Raw genomic sequence first — 19,286 nt, 5'->3', positions numbered from 1 at the left:
TTTTCGTACATGCCATGGCGCCATCAGTGTATCTGGCTTGCTGACAGAAACTGGAGCAACCTACAACCGTCAGTTTTAGTAAATCAAGGAAAGAATCCCTGCAGCAATTTGGCAAGGAAGTGCGAATCATAGGGTCCCCACCGGGACATTGATGTGTTGCTGGCGGCACCTGCCTGCCTGGGGTATTATTGTTCTGCATACTCGTTGCTGGGTCTCATTATACAAGCTGCAACTGTACACTGCTGAGATGGATGCTGTGATCTCGGTAGTGCACTGAATCCCTCCCTCTTTCTAAGACCTTCACTCCTGCATGTTCCCTCACCTCCATGGCAACTATTATGTTGCAGTGGGCTCCTCCTTCAAGGTGAAGTGTGCTCCCCGTGATTGCTAGCGTCAAAACACAATGGGTGCAATCTTTGCTGACATCTACCATCATGAAGTGTGCAACTCATGCCTGAAAGGAACAAAATGCTGGAGTAACTCAGAGTTACTCCAGCATTTTGTGAATAAATCGATTTGTACCAGCATCTGCAGTTATTTTCTTATACTATATATATATTCTGAAAGGAACAATCAGGGTAAAGCAAATAATTTATGGTCTTTTTAATGCAAATTATGCCCATTTTTTTTTTTGTGTGGAGGTTCCGTGGTGGAAATTATATGAATATTAAATATAATACCAATGTTTAAGCATGTATTTTTAAAACTGAAGGGACCCAGATATTATATGATGTAAGTAACACATATGTTTCATAAAATCACTTTTTAAAGTTGAACTAACATTTAGTAATTGAACGCATGCATAACGTGTACATAAAATTCGCAGAAACAAATAATTGTGATCCATGAGGATATTCAACTTAAAACCTGTTGTGATTTGTGTAATGGCAAAGTTTCAAGTTCGTAGCGATTGACCTGGAGAGAAGGAATGGGTGACGTTTCGGGTCGAGACCCTTCTTCAGACTGATGTCAGGGGGGGCGGGCAAAGAAAGGATATAGGTGGAGACAGGAAGACAGTGGGAGAACTGGGAAGGGGGAGGGGAAAAGAGGGACAGATGAACTATCTAAAGTTGGAGAAGTCAATGTTCATACCGCTGGGCTGTAAGCTGCCCAAGCAAAATATGAGGTGCTGTTCCTCCAATTTCCAGTGGGCCTCACTATGACATTGGAGGAGGCCCATGACAGAAAGGTCAGACTGGGAGTGGGAGGGGGAGTTGAAGTCCTCAGCCACCGGGAGATCAGGTTGGTTAAGGCGGACTGAGCGAAGGTGATGAGGGAAACGATCGCCGAGCCTGCGTTTGGTCTCGCCAATGTAGAGAAGTTGACATCTGGAACAGCAGATACAATAGATGAGGTTGGAGGAGATGCAGATGAACCTCTGGGTGAACCTGCACCCAGGTGCAGAATGTAAGGCTTCTAGCACTTTGTTTCACAAGTAGTGAGCACTGTCTCTGATAAACATACCTCCCTTTCACAGAAATATCCTGCAGCACCTGTTTAACTCCTGCCATCTGACATCATGACCCTTACAATATAGCCTGGCAGTCTCCCAAAATTAGAAGGATGTCATAGCCCCACTCCTCACATATATTCTGAGGTTAGGGGGAACCATGCAATGGATGACGAGCCTTCCTGATACATGTCTGCAGAGGTCTGAGCGTACCTAGGGCATTGGAGGACAACAGAATATTTCTGCCAAAGCTATGATATTAGAGCACCATAGAGTCGGTGCACCATAATCTCTCAGAACTGTACCTGATCCACAAGTTCACAAGTTATTGTAGAATTAAGCCATTCCTGCTTTCTCCCCATAACCATTGACTCTCTTTCTAATCAAGAATTTATCTTTCTCTGCCCTAAAATTATCCACTGACTTGGTCTCGACAGCCCTCTGTAGCAATGAGTTCCACAGATTAACTACCCTCTGACTAAAGCAGTTCCTCCTTACCTCCTTTCTAAAAGAGCACCCTTTAATTCTGAGGCTATGACCCCTGGTCCTAGACCCTCCCACCAGTGGAAATGAGGTCCCCTCCTCAACCTTCTAAACTCCAACGAGTAGAGGCCCAGTGCTGTCAAGCGCTCATCATATACGAACCTTCTCATTCCTGGAATCATTCTTGTAAACCTCCTCTGGACTCTCTCCAGAGCCAGTACATCCTTCCTCAGATATGGGGCTCTCAGAGTTGGGATATGGAGCCATCCTTGGAAAAGTTGCTGCTTGACAGTGTGTGGTTTGTTTTGTTCTGAGTTCAGACAGAGTAAGATTCCTTGTGGAAGATATAGAATTGAACAACAAAAACTGATTGCAAGCATCAGTATTTAAGTCAAGTGGAATGCTGAAGGATATTCGGGTGGGTTTCATTAGAAATGTAGGACCTTGATTTGAATTGTTAAAACTGTGTCATATCATTCACCGTTGCAAGGGTCCAAATACAGGGAGCACAAATATACAGCTGAGGAGGATTGAAACAAATGAAGTGAAATTTCACCTTTTTAAATTATGGAATGAGTTATCAAAGAGAGTGATAGAAGTTGAAATTGATATAGTTCCTAGAGTCATTCCCACTGTGGAAGTATTGAGGATAGCAGTGACAAAGTGAATAAACTGGAATGATCTTTGGAAAAAGGAGTTGCTGATTGGGTAGAATAAAATGATGTTGGCCACAGAACAAAAATGTAATGTGCTGTAGAATTAAGTGATTCTATATTAATCATCAAATAATTTATTTCACTGACAATTTGCTTGGGCATGGGGTTCAGGCACCAGAAGCTCATCCATTGGAAAAGGAATCAGGTGGAATGTTGGGCACAGATGTTGCTATAAGGACCTAGGGAGAGGTTAATAGCAGTCAGGTAGTTTTTTGGAGACATGAGGTCAGGCTGTTTCAGGGTGGTGGGGGGGGGGGGGGGGGTCATAATAGAATCACAAAACAGAAGGGCATAGATGTGCAACTAGAAGGCGTAAGATTAAACTTACGCACACTAAATATTTAACTTGAAGAAAATGGGGTGGGCTGAAAGAGCCTGTTTCTGTGCTGTAGATTTTTATGGTTCTCTGAAAACCTACATGAGATGGTATTTCAACCAAGAATAAGTTTTCCTCGACTTTGCATTGTGCAGCACATAGTGACTGAGCTTTGCAATCTGATTTTCAGGTGCTCTAATAATACTCTGCATTATTAGTTAGGATAAAAGATAAAGTTCCTTGTTTCTTTATAATTTATTCTGAGACCTCCAACCACTGACATTTTTCATACCACTGTAACTTTCCATGTTCCTCTATCTTATTGACATGACATTGATTTTCTGTCTGTTAACCTCTAGATGCTCTTCAGAGACAGCAAGGTCATGCCTTTCCTGGTCCCAGCATCTTCAGTATTTCAGAAAGTAAGATCCTTCTCAGAGCCTCCAAACTAAATTATTTCCAAAATAGTGGACTGCCTTGCCCCATTCTTCACATTTCTATATTTGACACCACTGACTTACTGCAGTTGTAAGAGTATTTATATTTCTTTATTATTTATTATAATCTTTATTATCGTCACATGTACTGAGATGCAGTGAAAAATCTTTTTTCACATGTTATCCAGGTGAATTGTACAATATGAGTACAATTGAAACAATGCAGAATATAGTGTTACAGCTAAGGAGAAAGTGCAGATTAAAATACTGCAAGGACCATGAGGTTGTTTGCAAGATCAGTAATTCATCGTTAAGATCAGGTATTCATCCTGATGTATCGTAAAGTGCTAGGGATACTGGAACTGAAAAATACAAAAACAAAATACACTGCAAGCTCTGAGCAGACCAGGAAAGAGAAGTGGAAGGGGTATTAAAATTAATATTTCAAGCCGATGATCTTTGCTTTTATTTTTCGTTTCAACCTAGGCAGTCCTAATGTTTTAACTTTCCAATTTGCTTGACCATGTTAAAATAATAGGCTGTGAATTGCACCATTTGTTCAAAATTACATGTTAGAAATTTTTAGTTCTGAGTAAAATAATTTTAAACATGAAAGCTTTAATAATTCTGAGAGGCAAAATCTGCACCAGAAGTAGTTGGAATCCAATTCTTCAGGTTTGGTTCTAGTGGCTTATTTATGGAGAGGTCTCTCGGTGTTATTCTACATATTTCAAAATATGGAGACATTAGACAAGCCCCTAATAAGATATACAACAAGCCAATGCTCATCTCTCAAGGAAAAATAAGGCTAATAGAGATCTTTAAAAGATCTTTCCATGTGAGGAAGAGTCCAATTCTGGGCCATAAATATTTGGTCGTTGATAAGTTCAGTGGAGAAATCAGGGCAAAATTCTTGAAAAAAGACACAAAGGTGCTGGGTCAGGCAACATCTCTGGAGAACTACCACCTACATTCTTTCCTCTAACTTCACAATTCGCAACTCTTCCATTCTTTTGTCTCACACCTTTTGTAGTTTTATCTTGGGCCTTTGTCCAACCATCTGCCGATGAACCCTCCCCCACCTCACCTGTATTGTTCTGGCCCTGATCTCCTCTAGCTTTCTTCCCCTGCTCCCACCCCCCTATCCCCTACCACAATCAGTCCGAAGAAGGTCCTGACCTGAAGTGGCACCTATCCATGTTCTCTGGGGATGCTGCCTGACCCACTGAGTTACTCCAGCACGTTGTGTCTTTTCTTGTAAACGAGCACCTGCCGTTCCTTATTTCTTTTTCTAAATATTGATCAGAATGTGGAACTTTCTCCTACAAGAAACAGCTAAAGTGAAGGTCATTAAAAAAAATATGACCAGGTACTAATATATTATTGTGTATCTTGCTAGACTAAAAATTAGTTTGCAATTGCTAATTTTTTATTTGGAATAGTTATGGAAATAAATATAAGAGCTGCAGCCTGCCAAAGCAAAAATCACCAATGTCAGCACTTTCCCCTCTATCTGATTCCTTATAAAATTATCAATTTAAAAATAAATTCATACAAATGGATGAAAATTTGCAATAATACTGTGGCATTGATTAAAAGATGTTACTTTTAGGCAATTGTAGGCATTAAGTGTAATCAACGATCGATCCCAGTCACAATGCTTGGTTAAGTTATGCAAATGAAATAACCTTTGAATAACAGAATTGCATTCAACGATCTGTATCCCCATACGAATTGCATTGAAATGGATGAAATTACACATTGCCGATAGTGTCACAAGAAATTCAGAAGTAACCTAAAGTCACAAGATTTTGCATCGTCTCAACCTCTTGATGGGATTACTATTTTATATTTGTGATTATGATTTACTTTGTTGCAATGAAATCGGGCTGAAGTGTGGTAAAATTCTTATGAGGAATGGAAGGATTGTGATGGTAATTGGATGTGAAGACCTTACAATTTTTTTGCACATATTTACAACAATATTTACAAGTTGCAAAAAAGAATAAAAGAACCCAGGTTTCTGATGCTGTAAGGCAGCAACTCTACCACTGTGCCCACCAACTTGTTCTTTGATGAGTTTAACTCTCTCCATCAACACACACAGCAATCTCTTTAAACTCAAATAGAAACATTGGTGAAATTTGTTATTGCAAGAGAAGTCATGCAAAATCATCTTGTAATCGCTGGCAGCTGACAATACTGCCACATCTATTCCTTATATTGTTTATGTGAATGCACTAGTACACATTCAATACCCTCTGGGTGCAGAAGCTTCTCATCTCTGTTCTGAATGGTCATTCCCTTATTTTAATTCCATTAATCCAGATTATAGACACTACAATCTGGGGAAATATCATCCTCGCATCAGCCCTATCAAGCTTCACAGAAGTTTTTTAACATTTCTTCTCAACTCATAAATGTAATCTAATTTGCTTTATGTTTTCATGGTTTCCCCATCCTAGCGATCAATCTTATAGCATATTTCAAGAGATTTTCTATGCCTATGATGTGCAAACAGCAGAATGTCATTGAGTAAGAGCCGTGAGACCCACTGGTGTACAATGCCTGTAACAATGGAACGTGTGTTAATTGGAAGGTTAAGTCCTGCATTGGTATTATGGGCAACACCGTGGCGCAGTTGGAAGAGCTGCTGCCTCGCAGCGCCGGAGTCCCGGGTTCAATCATGTCCTCGGCTGGTGTCTGTGTGGAGTTTGCACATTCTCCCTGTGACCATGTGGGTTTCCTCCGGGTGCTTTGGTTTCTACCCACATCCCAAAGACGTGCTGGTTTGTGGATTGAATGGCCACTGCAAACTGCTGCTGGTGTGTAGGGAATGGATAAGGAAGTTGGATACCAGAGAACGAGTGTGAACGGGTGATCAATGGTCAGCATGTACTTAGACACCAAAATGCTGGAGTATCTCAGCAGGTCAGGCAGCATTTCTGGAGAGAAGGAATGGGTGCCGTTTCGGGTCGAGATCCTTCTTCAGACCCGAAACATCGCCCATTCCTTTTCTCCAGAGATGCTGCCTGATCCGCTGAGTTACTCCAGCATTTTGTGTCTACCTTCGATTTAAACCAGCATCTGCAGTTCTTTCCCACACATTTTGTCGGCATGGACTTAGTGGGCAAATGGATCAATTTCCATCTAAACTAAACTAAACTAGGGCCTGGCCATTCCTGGACTGGTGCCTAAGCTTGATCTTCAAGCCAGGATCCTTCGTTAAATTTTCATCTTTAGTGAATGCTCTTTGCAGCTCCCTGCTGACTTGGTACATTGGATCGCCTTCAGATCTCCTTGACTTTCCACTCACCCTCCCACTGACTCATCTCTCCAGTACCACCCTAGCCTCTGATTATTTCCATAGACCGGAGTCAATCTTCATGTCTTCTAACCTCAGCACTTGGATCATCACTTTGGGTCCTTTGATTATTTCCTCTGGCCACCACCCATCCTAAAAACATCATGATCTTCTCAGTGCTGCAACCAACCTCATTAGTTCCTCAGTCGCCTCATTATCCTTTCTACTTATCATCCCCCAATCATTTCCATGTGTTCATCCCCTCTGGACGTGTCTCCCTCAATTCCAATCATCTTTCTCAGTCTCATTCCATCTGCTCCATGATGCCTCCCACATTGCCAGTACAACTACTGCCACACCTCTGCATAATTTCTCCAGTCCTTTCTCCCATACGGCCATAGTCAATAACCAGCACATTTTTCACACACAAGTTATAGGAGTACAATTAGGCCATTCGGCTGATCGAGTCTACCCTGCCATTCAATCATGTATGATCTCTGCTTCCTAATCCCATTTTCCTGCCTTCTCCCCATAACCCTTGACACCCGTTCTAATCAAGGATTTGTCTATCTCTGCCTTAAAAATATCCACTGACCTGGCCTCCATAGCCCTCTGTGGCAAGAGTTCCACAGATTAACTACCCTCTGACTAAAGAAGTTCCTCCTCACCTCTTTTCTATAAGAGCGTCCCTTAATTCTGAGGCTATGACCTCTGGTCCTAGACTCTCCCACCAGTGGAAACATCCTTTCCACATCCACTGGTATCTAAGCCTTTCATTATTCTGTAATTTTTATTGTTCAAAATTGTGTGTTTCAATATCTTGGAGTCAAGAAAGCCAAAAGGTTAAGCGGCACAATTAATTCATTGCAAAGATGATTTTTAAGGTTAACACATTTACATGTATGTAGAAATTCAGTTGGAGAGAACCAAATTAAACCTCTGCGGAGGGAGATTGCAAGATGAAACTCCTCACAAATGTTCAATGAAAGCCAATTACGTTAACCTCAGAGGCAGATGTCAGATGTGTGTCCAAACACATTTTTAATTAGAACTAAAATAATTATGTTAGGTAGGACATTTGAAGGTCAACTTGCTGATTTTTGTATATTCTACAAAATTGATATTGGTGAATGTCTACGCACCAAATTTTGATAATCCGTTATTTTTAAAAAAAATATTTAATACCATTCCAGAATTTGGACAATATAACTTGATAATTGGAGGAGATTTAAATTGTACATTAGATCCTTATTTGGATAGATCTTCAACTCAAAGGAAAACAAAATCCAAGTCGTGTGAATTATTAAACTCTTATATAAATAGTGCAAATATAAAAGATGTTTGGAGGATTGATAATCCTTCAGGCCGAGAGTATTCATTTTATTCACCTGTGCATAAAACTTATTCAAGAATTGATTATTTCTTGGTGGACTCCAAACTTATTCCTTATACGTATAATTCAAAATATCATAATATTATTATATCCGATCATGCCCCTTTAACATTTAGGGTAAAACTCCAAGGAGTAACGGGGAAACAGACTAATTGGAGATTTAATCCGCAAATCTTAAATGAAAAAGCATGTTATGACTATCTTAAATCGCAATTTGAGATTTTTTTTAACGCAAATGACCTTCCTGAAACACCTGCGTCCCTGCTTTGGGAAACATTTAAAGTGTTTGTGAGAGGATGTATTATTGCTTTTCAAGCGTCTCAAAACAAGAAGAACCGAGCTGAACAGAATGACCTGGAAAGTCAGATAAGACAGTTAGACATAACAAATGCCATCGCTCCCTCTATTGAAATACATAATAAAATTGCAGTTCTCAAATATAAGTTAAATTATATCCTTTCAGCTCATATTTTAAGGCTTTTTCAATATACTAAACAAAAACATTTTGAATTTGGAGATAAACCACAGAAATTGCTAGCACGTCAACTCCGTAAATTAGAAGATGATTCTACAATTCATAAAATTAGATCAGAAAATGGAGATTTGCTTAAACTACCTGAGGATATTAATCAGAGATTTTTGTAATTTTATCAGTCATTATATTCATCAAAAATAACAGATACTTCTGCGCAGATGCAAAAGTTTTTGCAGGAATGTAACCTTCCTGGTTTGAATGTGAGTGATAGAAATTTACTGGGCGCAGAAATAACTATGAAAGACGTTGAAGAGACTATTAAATCCATTAAAAATGGGAAGACTCCTGGCCCTGATGGCTTAAATAATGAATTTTATAAAAAATTCAGTGGTTTGATCTCTCCACGTTTGCAAACTGTATATAGTCACGCCTTTAAACAACAGAGATTGCCACAAACTCTGACTGAAACAACAATAATCCTCATTCCTAAAAAAGATAAGGATTCTGAAGACCCTGGTTCGTATAGGGCGATAGCTCTTTTAAATACTGATCAGAAGATATTAGCGAAAATCTTAGCTCAGAGATTAAGTCTAGTTATAGACAAATTGATACACCCCGATCAATCAGGCTTTATAGCCAAACGATATTCATTTTTCAACTTGAGACGCTTGTTTAATATAATTTATTCAAATAGACTATTAAATGAAGATTTAGCAATCATCTCGCTAGATGCTGAAAAAGCATTTGATCAAGTAGAATGGCCCTATCTTTTCTCAGTGATGGAAAAATTTCAACTAGGTGAAAATTTTTGTGCATGGGTGAAACTTTTATATACATCCCCAACAGCTAGAATATTAACTAATCAAATGCTGTCATCTAAATTTCATTTAGCTAGGGGTTGTGGACAAGGATGTCCACTATCACCACTTTTATTTGCCCTTATTATAGAACCACTTGCTGAGAGTATTAGATCAAATTCAGATATTTATGGCTACAACACTAAACATACAACCAATAAAATTTCTTTATATGCGGATGATGTATTAATATATATTACAAAGCCAGAAATTAGCATTCCGAATTTATTAAATCTCATAACTCAATTTGGTTCATTTTCAGGTTATAGAATTAACTGGTATAAAAGTGAAATTATGCCAATAATGGAGCATAATCCGGCCATACTTCAACAATTTCCTTTTAAAATTGCCTATGAAAAGTTTAAATATCTTGGAATTTACGTGACTAGGAAATATACTTCTTTATTTAAATCAAATTTTCCTCCTTTACTTGCTAAATTACACAGAAATATCCAATTTTGGAAAACACTTCCTATATCATTAGTTGGTCGTAGTAATGCTATAAAGATGATCTTTCTTCCACAGCTACTATACTTATTTCAAGCAATTCCGATCTACCTTCCAAAAAAGTTTTTTTTAAAAATTGATTCAATTGTTACTAATTTTATTTGGGACTACAAGACTCATAGAATAAATAAAAGACACTTATGTAAGTCTAAAATTAATGGAGGAATTGCTTTACCTAACTTTTTATTTTATTATTGGGCGGTTAATATTAAAAATATAACCTGCTGGTTGGATGATTCTGATCAACAACCGGATTGGTTAAAGATGGAGAAAGAGGATTGTTTACCATTCGATATTGGTGCGATCCTCTTAGCTCCAATAAATTTAAATAAAAAAACATATGGAGGTAATCCCATTATACATAGTGTTATCCGTACCTGGAAACAATTAAAGCTTACGTTAAAATTGAGTAAATTATCTGTTTTCCTTCCTATTGCGAATAATCCTTCTTTTAAACCGTCTGTCTTAGATAGAGGCTTTGCTCAATGGAAAAGTTATGGAATCAAAAGGGTGGGAGATCTTTATCATAAGGGAACTTTTCTTTCGTTTCAGGAGTTACAGCAGAAGTACGGATTACATGTTAATAATTATTTTAGATATTTACAATTTAGAGATTATGTAAAATCACACATGCAAGAATATAAGTTTAGAGGTCCAGAAACACTTGATGTATGCCTGAATCGACATTATAACTCAAATAAATTAATATCTTTTATTTACAATATTCTCCTTGACATTGACATTCCGTCATCAGAATCTTATAGACGAGTATGGGAGGACGAATTGAATCAATTTATAATGCAAGATATATGGGATGAAAGTTTACAACATATACATCAATGTTCATTGAATACTAGACATTCCTTAATACAATTTAAAATAATACATAGATTACATTATTCGAAGACGAAATTAAATAGGATTTTTCCTAGTATCTCTCCTATGTGTGATAAATGTCAATTTCAAGAAGCTAATTTAACTCATATTTTCGTAACTTGTATAAAAATGCAAAACTTCTGGTTGGAGATTTTTTAAATAGTTTCTAAAGTTATTAATAAAAAATTAGATATGGACCCAAAATTAATTATATTAGGATTATCAGAACATACTACAAATTTTACAGTAAGTCAGGTACATTTTCTTGATTACAGTCTAATAACTGCGAAAAAACTAATACTTAAATTTTGGAAAAAACCAATAACCCCCACAATTAAAATGTGGACTATGGAAATGACAGAGACCCTGCATTTGGAAAAAATAAGGTTTGCCTTAATCGACAAACCTGAGTTATTTTTAAAAATATGGTCTCCATTTATTGAATTTTTAGAAAAGTAAATGGGTTTGGCACAGGACTAAAATAAAAAAAATTTAAATAAAAAGTTGAAACTTGAGTTGGGGGTTGGATGTACAGCTGTGGTTTTTGTCTCCCGGATCTACTCCCGTTAATTTTTATTGTTAGATCCTTTTTTTTTTTTTAACCCTCTTACTCTCTCTCCCCAAGTTTATAGTTTTATATTTTTATTTTTACTTTCTCTCTTCAAAAATTTAAAAATTGAAGCTATGTAAGAACTTTGTAACAAATGTGTTTTTTCTTATTTCGATTTGTACATATGCTTTTCAAAAATAAAATTTAAAAAAAACAAAAAAAAAAACAAAAACAAATGTTCAATGAAAGCCAATTACGTTAACCTCAGAGGCAGATGTCAGATGTGTGTCCAAACACATTTTTAATTAGAACTAAAATAATTATGTTAGGTAGGACATTTGAAGGTCAACTTGCTGATTTTTGTGTAGTGTTTAATTTAGGGAGAGCATTCCACCTCAGCTGGAAGGGATGGAAAATAAAATTAACAGGAATATCCAGAGGCATTGTGCTGATAGGTAGTTATATAAGAACTGTCTAATATAAATGTTGGAGGCATTCATTACAAAACAATTTTAGCTTTGAAAGAAGAACAGACTTCAGAATTTCCAGAGCACTCTGCAACCAATGAAGTTTTTTTTAAACACAGCCACTGTTGTAATGCAAGAAACAAACACACCCAATCTGTGAACCACAAATTCCCCAAAATAAAGTGAGAGTGATAAACAACATATTTTTGGCAATGTAGATACAAGGAACTGCAGATGCTGGTTTACCAAAAAAAACAACCCACAAAGGGCTGAAGTAACTGCAGATTTAGATTAGAGGAGGTGTATGTGAATGTTTGTCTCATCTGGAAGGGCTGCTGAGGTCCCTGGATGGATGTGATGGAGGAGGTACAGGGTGTAGTGTTATATCTCTCGAGGTTGCAGGGGATAGTACCTGGGAAGGAGATGGTTTGGTTGTATTGAGGTTGCAGCAGGTGCATGTGAACCTGCTGACTTGCTCCAGCAGTTTGTGTTTTAGCAATGCTGGTTAATTGATCAGTATTGTTTAACCACTGGGAGTGCTGCAGTGTTCTTCAGCACAGTGGTATTCACCTGGAAGGGCCTAATATCACAGCCAAAAGGCTGTGCAGAACTTTGTCATTACTGCGCTGAAAAATCAGCCTAGATTTTGGTGCCAAATCTTAGAGGTGAACCTGCAAACTTCTGATATGGTGGTGACAATGCTATCTATAGAGCTATGCAGCTGACATTTTGTCTTTCAGTTTAAAGTTATGTAATGTTGGTGTTGTGTCCAAGAAATTGAATTTTGGCGATTGGGGTCAGATAGTTATTCTCTTTTTACGCACTGTAATGCAAGGATGCATAACTGATATCTGCAGACCATGGAATAGTTGATGAGCTTTGAATTTGTAATTTTCAATGGTTTTCGTGTTCAATTGCTGTTTGCTAACATGAAGATATAACAGTTGTTTATTTTCTTAACCTGAGAGTGATCAATATTCCTTGGAGTTTAGCTTTGTGTTGACGTTGATGTTAAAATGATACCAATCATTTTTTAATATCATGGAATCGTAGAGTTGTCAGGCACAAAGAAACTGGCCCTTTGGCCCTCTGTGCTGACATTATTTCACATCTACATTAATTTAGTTTGCTCACATTAACACCATATCCTTCTTTGGCTTCCACAGTCTGAATTGTTTTATTTGGGGAGGATATTTCTGTGCCAATATATCACAATATAAAAATCTTCCTTGCAAAATGTACCTGCCTGCTGTGACAAATAATTATGAAAATCAAAATATTTTGATCTTTCGCACCATATTCCTGATGGGTAAAGAAACTAAATATAAGATTGGGTTTTCCTTATCACAATAGTCAAGTCTTGCATCACAAAAGTGCTTGATTATTTGTCTGTTTAAAACAAGATCAAATGCAGGACTGAAATTAATTTCATATTCTCTGTATGCGGTACTGAAAAGTTGCACTGAGCCATCTTACCTTCACTTTGATCATCTCATACTCCATGGTTCTTGGAAATCAATTTCTGTGGTATTGATGGTCATTGCAAATATGTAAATAATTCAGATTAACAGAATCCAGATATTAAATATTATGTGACTTCGAATAAGGAAGGAATAAACAAAGAACTATTCAGTTCGATTATGGCCACTTTAATTTTAATTCCATTTAATTGCCTTGATTCCTCAATACTCTAACCAAACAAAAGGTTTAATGGCAGGCAGTTGGTTTAACGACTCATCTGAAAGACAGGCCCTTCAGCAAACCAGGTGCTCAGCTTGAACCTGCTGCCTCAGTAACAAGCGTGTGACCTACTGAGACCAAGTTGAAAACTGCATTATGAACAAAAAGTTGTCATAAAACATCTGAAAACATCAGCAAAATTGGGCAGCGGAGAGAGAGAGATGACAATGGCAGAAGAGAACTAAAAGTTTTAAACTACAAAGGAGCTGTTGGTGAGGTTTTATAGTATTTTTGAACATTTCTGAATGTCAGAAATATGCAATGGTTTGAGATTTGGCAGTTTTAGCTGCATCAGAGTGCGAGGTTTAGCCAGCTAATTTCTTTCCCAAGGTTTTTGTATCCAGAACTTTTTTCAATGCCATTATGGAATGGAAGGCAGGGCCTTTGCATCAAGAACTCCTACCGGCAGTGTCTCGAAGTTTCCATTGGAATGACCATGAAATGCGTATTCACATATATGTCGGTTCAGTAGTGAGCGTGGGCGTCTCGTTATTGAGGGCAAATTATGACCCCTTCTATTCTTTCCAGAAATTATTTTCACGTAATTTATGGCATGTTTATTTTGACTTTTTATGTGCTATCAGGCACTTTAGTGTTTTCTTGTCTCTTAGAGTATTTTAGCTTTGCAAATGTATTGAAGTATTTTAAGGCTTTTGTTTAGGTTATTTGTTTATCTGTTTTTAATCCGTTACGATTAAGTCAGAGTACATAAAATATTTGACAGCCTTTGACAAGAGTTAGGCAATAGAGCCTGGAGTTTCTGTTTAGTGGCCTTGGACTTTTCATTCCATGTCATCCAAAAAATCAGCCATGATCGAATTGATTGCCAGAACAGGCTCATGGGAAGGCTTCTTCTACTCTGGCCCATGTTCTTAAAAGTAAAAGAGTTTCTAAGTGTATGTTACATGCACAAACGGAGTTTTTTAAATCTAGGAATATTTTTAGAAAAAATGTGCTGAAAGCCATGTATAAAATTAACCCTGCCTTGTGTAAATCACCGCGTTTGCTCTAATTGTATACCTTTGTACTCTATTGTGATGGCCTTAAAATCGCATATTTTTCATGGTAGCAATGGCACAAAGAAGACCTATCTATAGCTTTGAAGTAGTTTTTTTTATATACTAAAAATGCAGGTAACAGTATATCAATATGACAAGAAGATGATTGTGTGCAGTTACTTAATATGGTTTTGTGTATTTTAATATCAAATTACTTACTGTGACTGGACTAAACAGTCTAATTAATATGGTACTATTATTGAAATGATGTCTTTTTAGATGTATTCATAAAAATATACCAGATTACCACTCATAAATATATCAAGGAATATTTTGTTACAATTTCATTGAAAATATATTGAGACACACTAGTTCTGCTGTTTCACAGAGTTCAGTTAAATGCAAATAGGTTTGTGCAGAATCTTAACATGCACAAAACTAGTGCAATTTGGATCCTGTTCATCAATTGTGCCAAAACTGAATTGTAGGCCTCCATTTCTATTCAATGATATATGTTTTCATCCTTAACAAGAATTTATTTCACCTGTTTTAATAAATATAATCTCCAGTACTTTGAATGGTGAATGGAACAGTTTTAATAATACCATTGAATTGCAAACATGAACATGAACACAAATATATGGCAGCCGATAAGGAAGTTATATGAAAATAAATGAAACAAGACTTTAATCCCTAGCAACAAGTTCAAGAGCAGCGATTATAAGGCACTGCACCAAGATACATGTAAAAGCTTTATTTATCAACAGATCATCCAACTACCAACCAGCCAGGGTTGATGAATTTTATACTCAATGATCAATTTAGTTATTCAATTGAAATATTTTATTAAGCAGATTTTTTCCATTGTGATTATCAACAGAACATATATATTTCATAAGGGAGGCATACAATGTACTTTGCAAAATAGTCCACTTCATTCACTGTGATGACACACCCATGAACAAAATAAGCATTTAATGAATGTAGGTGAAGTTAAAAAAAAAACATTTCAGTAGTCAGGAGAATATTTGATTGCAAATATGTGATTACAGAAATAATGGCATTTCATCATAATTTAATGGGTTCAAGTGATTAAGTCGGCACGGTAACGCAGCGGTAGAGTTGCTGCTTTACAGCGAATGCAGCGCCGGAGACTCAGGTTCGATCCTGACTACGGGTGCTGCACTGTAAGGAGTTTGTACGTTCTCCCCGTGACCTGCGTGGGTTTTCTCCGAGATCTTCGGTTTCCTCCCACACTCCAAAGACGTACAGGTATGTAGGTTAATTGGCTGGGTAAATGTTTTTAAAAAATTGTCCCTAGTGGGTGTAGGATAGTGTTAATGTACGGGGATCGCTGGGCGGTGCGGACTTGGTGGGCCAAAAAGGCCTGTTTCCGCGCTGTATATATATATGATATGATATGATATGTGTAAGAAGGAACTGCAGATGCTGATTTGAACTGAAGATAGACACAAAAAGCTGGAGTAACTCGCGCTACAGGCAGCATCTCTGGACAGAAGGAATGGGTGATGTTTTGGGTTGAGACCCTTCTTCAGTCACACATATGTTGTATTTTACTTACAATATTAGTTAATTTGGCTCACTTCTTATGCTTTGCATTCATGTCATTCCCATTGCCATACATACATCATACAGTCTCATGAGACCAAATATCCTCAAGGCCTGGCTTCTGCAATCATCCCACAAAATACAATTGACCTTGTGGCAACAAGATCGCAGATGATAGATCCTGAGCTCAATTCCCCAGATCACCCACTGGCCATTTGACAAGTCAGTGCTGACAAAGCCTTTTTAAAGTGTTATTAGATGTCTCTGTTGATTGGAAGAGCTAGAAATGAATTAAAACATTAATTCAGGGCGAAATATTGGTGCAGCTGATAGAACTGCTGCCTCACAGCACCAGAAACCCGGGTTCAATCCTGTATGTTCTCCCTGTGACCGCATGGGTTTCCTCCGGGCGCTCTGGTTTCCTCCCACATCCCAAAGACCTGAGAGTTTGTAGGTGAATTGGCCTCTATAAATTGCCCCTAGTGCGTAGGGAGTGGATGAGAAAGTGGGATAACATAAAACTAGTGTGAACGGGTGAGCAATAGTGGGCCAATGGTGGGCAAAGAGCCTGTTTCCATGTTGTATCTCTAAACTAAATTAATATTAAATAAAATAAAGAAAAAGGAACCATCCCCTTAACCACAATTGTCCTTTCATTCAATGTGGATGGTTCCACACACTGAGGCCTGTGGGGGAAGTCTGTTCATCCCCACTGAGCTTTGTGTTGAATGTCATCCTGTGAGGCACCACCAGCTTATTCCTGACTTCCACATAGCAAGCTTGTACTTTTTTATGTAGAGAAAAAAGTGGAGTGGAGTTAAATCTAAGCTTCTCCTATTTTGTTACATGTGCCTTTTAAAAATACCAGCAATTAATTTAAAGGAAAATTGTAAAAAATAAATAAAGCAATTTCAAAACTATTTGAGGTAAACTTTGTTGAGGGGTGTCTAGCGTGATTCATTTAATTGTGTTTTTGAGGAGGTACCAAGTTATTCTTGATGAAGGGAGAGCATATGATTTTAACAAGGTATTTTCAAAGTCAAGTTCGCAAAAAAGGAAAACCCTATAAAAGGGAAAATATGTTGATGAATTAAAAAATGGCTCGCTGGCAGAAGGTAAAGGATAATGGCTGACACAAACTTTGTTAACTGGTGGGCTGAACTCAGTGGAGTAGCATAAGGCTTTATACTAGATTCTTTGCTATTCTTGCTTTACCTGGTAAACATTAATACTTTGCTCTTGAAAGTAATGGCCAGATTAAAAGTTTGCCATTGACATCAACATTGGCAGCATGTTTGCTGGTGAGAAAAAAGTACTTACTGATGCAGATATCAGTGAAGTATTTACATGGGCACAGAAGTAGTAAATGGAATTCAGTCCGGAGATTTATAAGCTAGTGCATTGGGGCTGGTGGATGTGTGAGAGATTGGGGGAGGGAGGGGGGGGGGGGGGGGGGGGTGAGGGGAGGGGGGGGGGGGGGTTGTATGTATGAAAAATGGTGTGATACAAGCAAATGCTGAGGGATTGAATTAAGGTCCACTTTGTGGGTGGCACACAGACCACCTTGTGCTATAAATTTCTGATTCCAACGTTTAATGAAAGGATTCAATGAGAAATAGAACTGTATTCAATCTCTAATTACTGAGGTAAATAAAACATTAAAGAAAATGAACATTTGAATGTTTTAGTTTGCAAGATGGAAGAAAACTATTTTGAAAAAGATGAGTTGTGAGTAAAGAACATGTTTTGATTTTAAATCTCCTGATATTTTATTAAGGTTATATTCTGCCAGAGAGGGGCAAATGTGTGGTGCACAATTCCACTCTCACGGCTGACTATATATTTTAATTTTATCAGCGACAACAGGATAGATGGATCCTATTGTTGATAAAGAACTAAAAAGGAAATTTGACATATTCTCAATGTACTGTGATTTTCCACGAACTTAGTCATGGTACTGGATGCTCAAATAAAGATTTTGAAGGATCTGCTAAGTCCTCAGCCAGCAGTATTGATTCCCCTATTTTACGTAATTTATTTGTCTAGGTTGTTATTCTCGTTATCGTGAAAATTCTTCATGTCGTGCTAATATTCCTGCTTCTCTTTTCTGTAGTGTTTATGGATGTCCATTGGCAAAGAAACGTAAAATACAGGACAAGCAACCAAGTGAACCAATTCCCAAGAAAAAGACATTTCTGCTGAGAGCGGATAACTCTTCTGTTGATGAGTGCTATGAGACTGATGGTACAGAGGAGCTGGATGAGAAAGATGAGGAATACTCTGATGAGAACGATGATCAGGACGAAGACGAAGAGGAGGATGTGGAAGCAGAAGAGGAAGACGAGGATGAATTAGAAGAGGATGATGAGGAATATGAAGATCAGAGTAATGGACAAGGTATGAATCGCCTGAAAGAGATTAAGAATCAATCACATTTTTTATGCTCAATGTTTTATTGTCAGTGCAAAGATTTCCCCAGATGAAATTCAATTGTTTTCAGTTTTAGTTTGCTTAATGAAAACAAATTAAGGGGTCAAATAAGTTTCTTGATCTCATATTTCCTACGGTGAGTGATATTCTTCAGGAGCTTTGCTTGGCAATGGAGCTGCTGTAATCCAGTCCAGATTCTTTGCTAAAACAATCCTCTTACTATTGAATGTATTGTGAAACAATATTGCGATTCAGCATAACATTGTTTTTGAAGCTGAGAAGAATTTCATTAACCGACCATGAAGCCACATAAAAGCTACACTTTTTCCGACATGCCAATCATTTTTTTAATTTGTTTGTTAATTTCAAGATGAGCTGTTAGTTCAAGTGTGTGTATTAAGCCTGTGAATATCTACTTGAAAATAGTCAGAATTACAGTATGTGAGCTCAAAGGTTTTTATTTTAATTATACAATAATTATAAACTGTATCACTAATGGATTTGAATTAGTTCCGATTTTCTGCAACCGGATGGTTTTAGAACATTATTTGCTTTTATCAAAAGGTGAATATAACATCATTCCTAATTAAAGATAATTTGCTGGAAAACCAGTATTTAATTTTCATTTAGTGACTAAAGGTACATTAGTCCATCAGTTAGGTTTTGTTTTTTCGAGTCAGTTCATTTTAACTAGCCTGCTGAATTCTATGACTGTATC

At 37.4% G+C, this 19,286-nt stretch overlaps 1 protein-coding gene across 15 annotated transcripts in view; it reads left to right on the top strand.

Moving 5' to 3' along the window:
* Nucleotides 1-19,286, top strand: part of LOC144593513 (myelin transcription factor 1-like protein) — a 346,938-nt gene that overhangs the window by 154,648 nt on the left and 173,004 nt on the right. For all 15 annotated transcript variants that reach the window (XM_078399197.1, XM_078399201.1, XM_078399195.1 and 12 more), the window contains one exon: nucleotides 18,252-18,535. In XM_078399197.1, coding sequence (XP_078255323.1) covers nucleotides 18,252-18,535 — 284 coding nt within the window. The remainder of the gene's footprint in view (nucleotides 1-18,251; nucleotides 18,536-19,286) is intronic.

This window comes from Rhinoraja longicauda, chromosome 5 (assembly GCF_053455715.1).
Source record: "Rhinoraja longicauda isolate Sanriku21f chromosome 5, sRhiLon1.1, whole genome shotgun sequence".
Lineage (NCBI taxonomy): Eukaryota > Metazoa > Chordata > Chondrichthyes > Rajiformes > Arhynchobatidae > Rhinoraja > Rhinoraja longicauda.
This window is presented reverse-complemented; position numbering and strand designations above follow the sequence as displayed.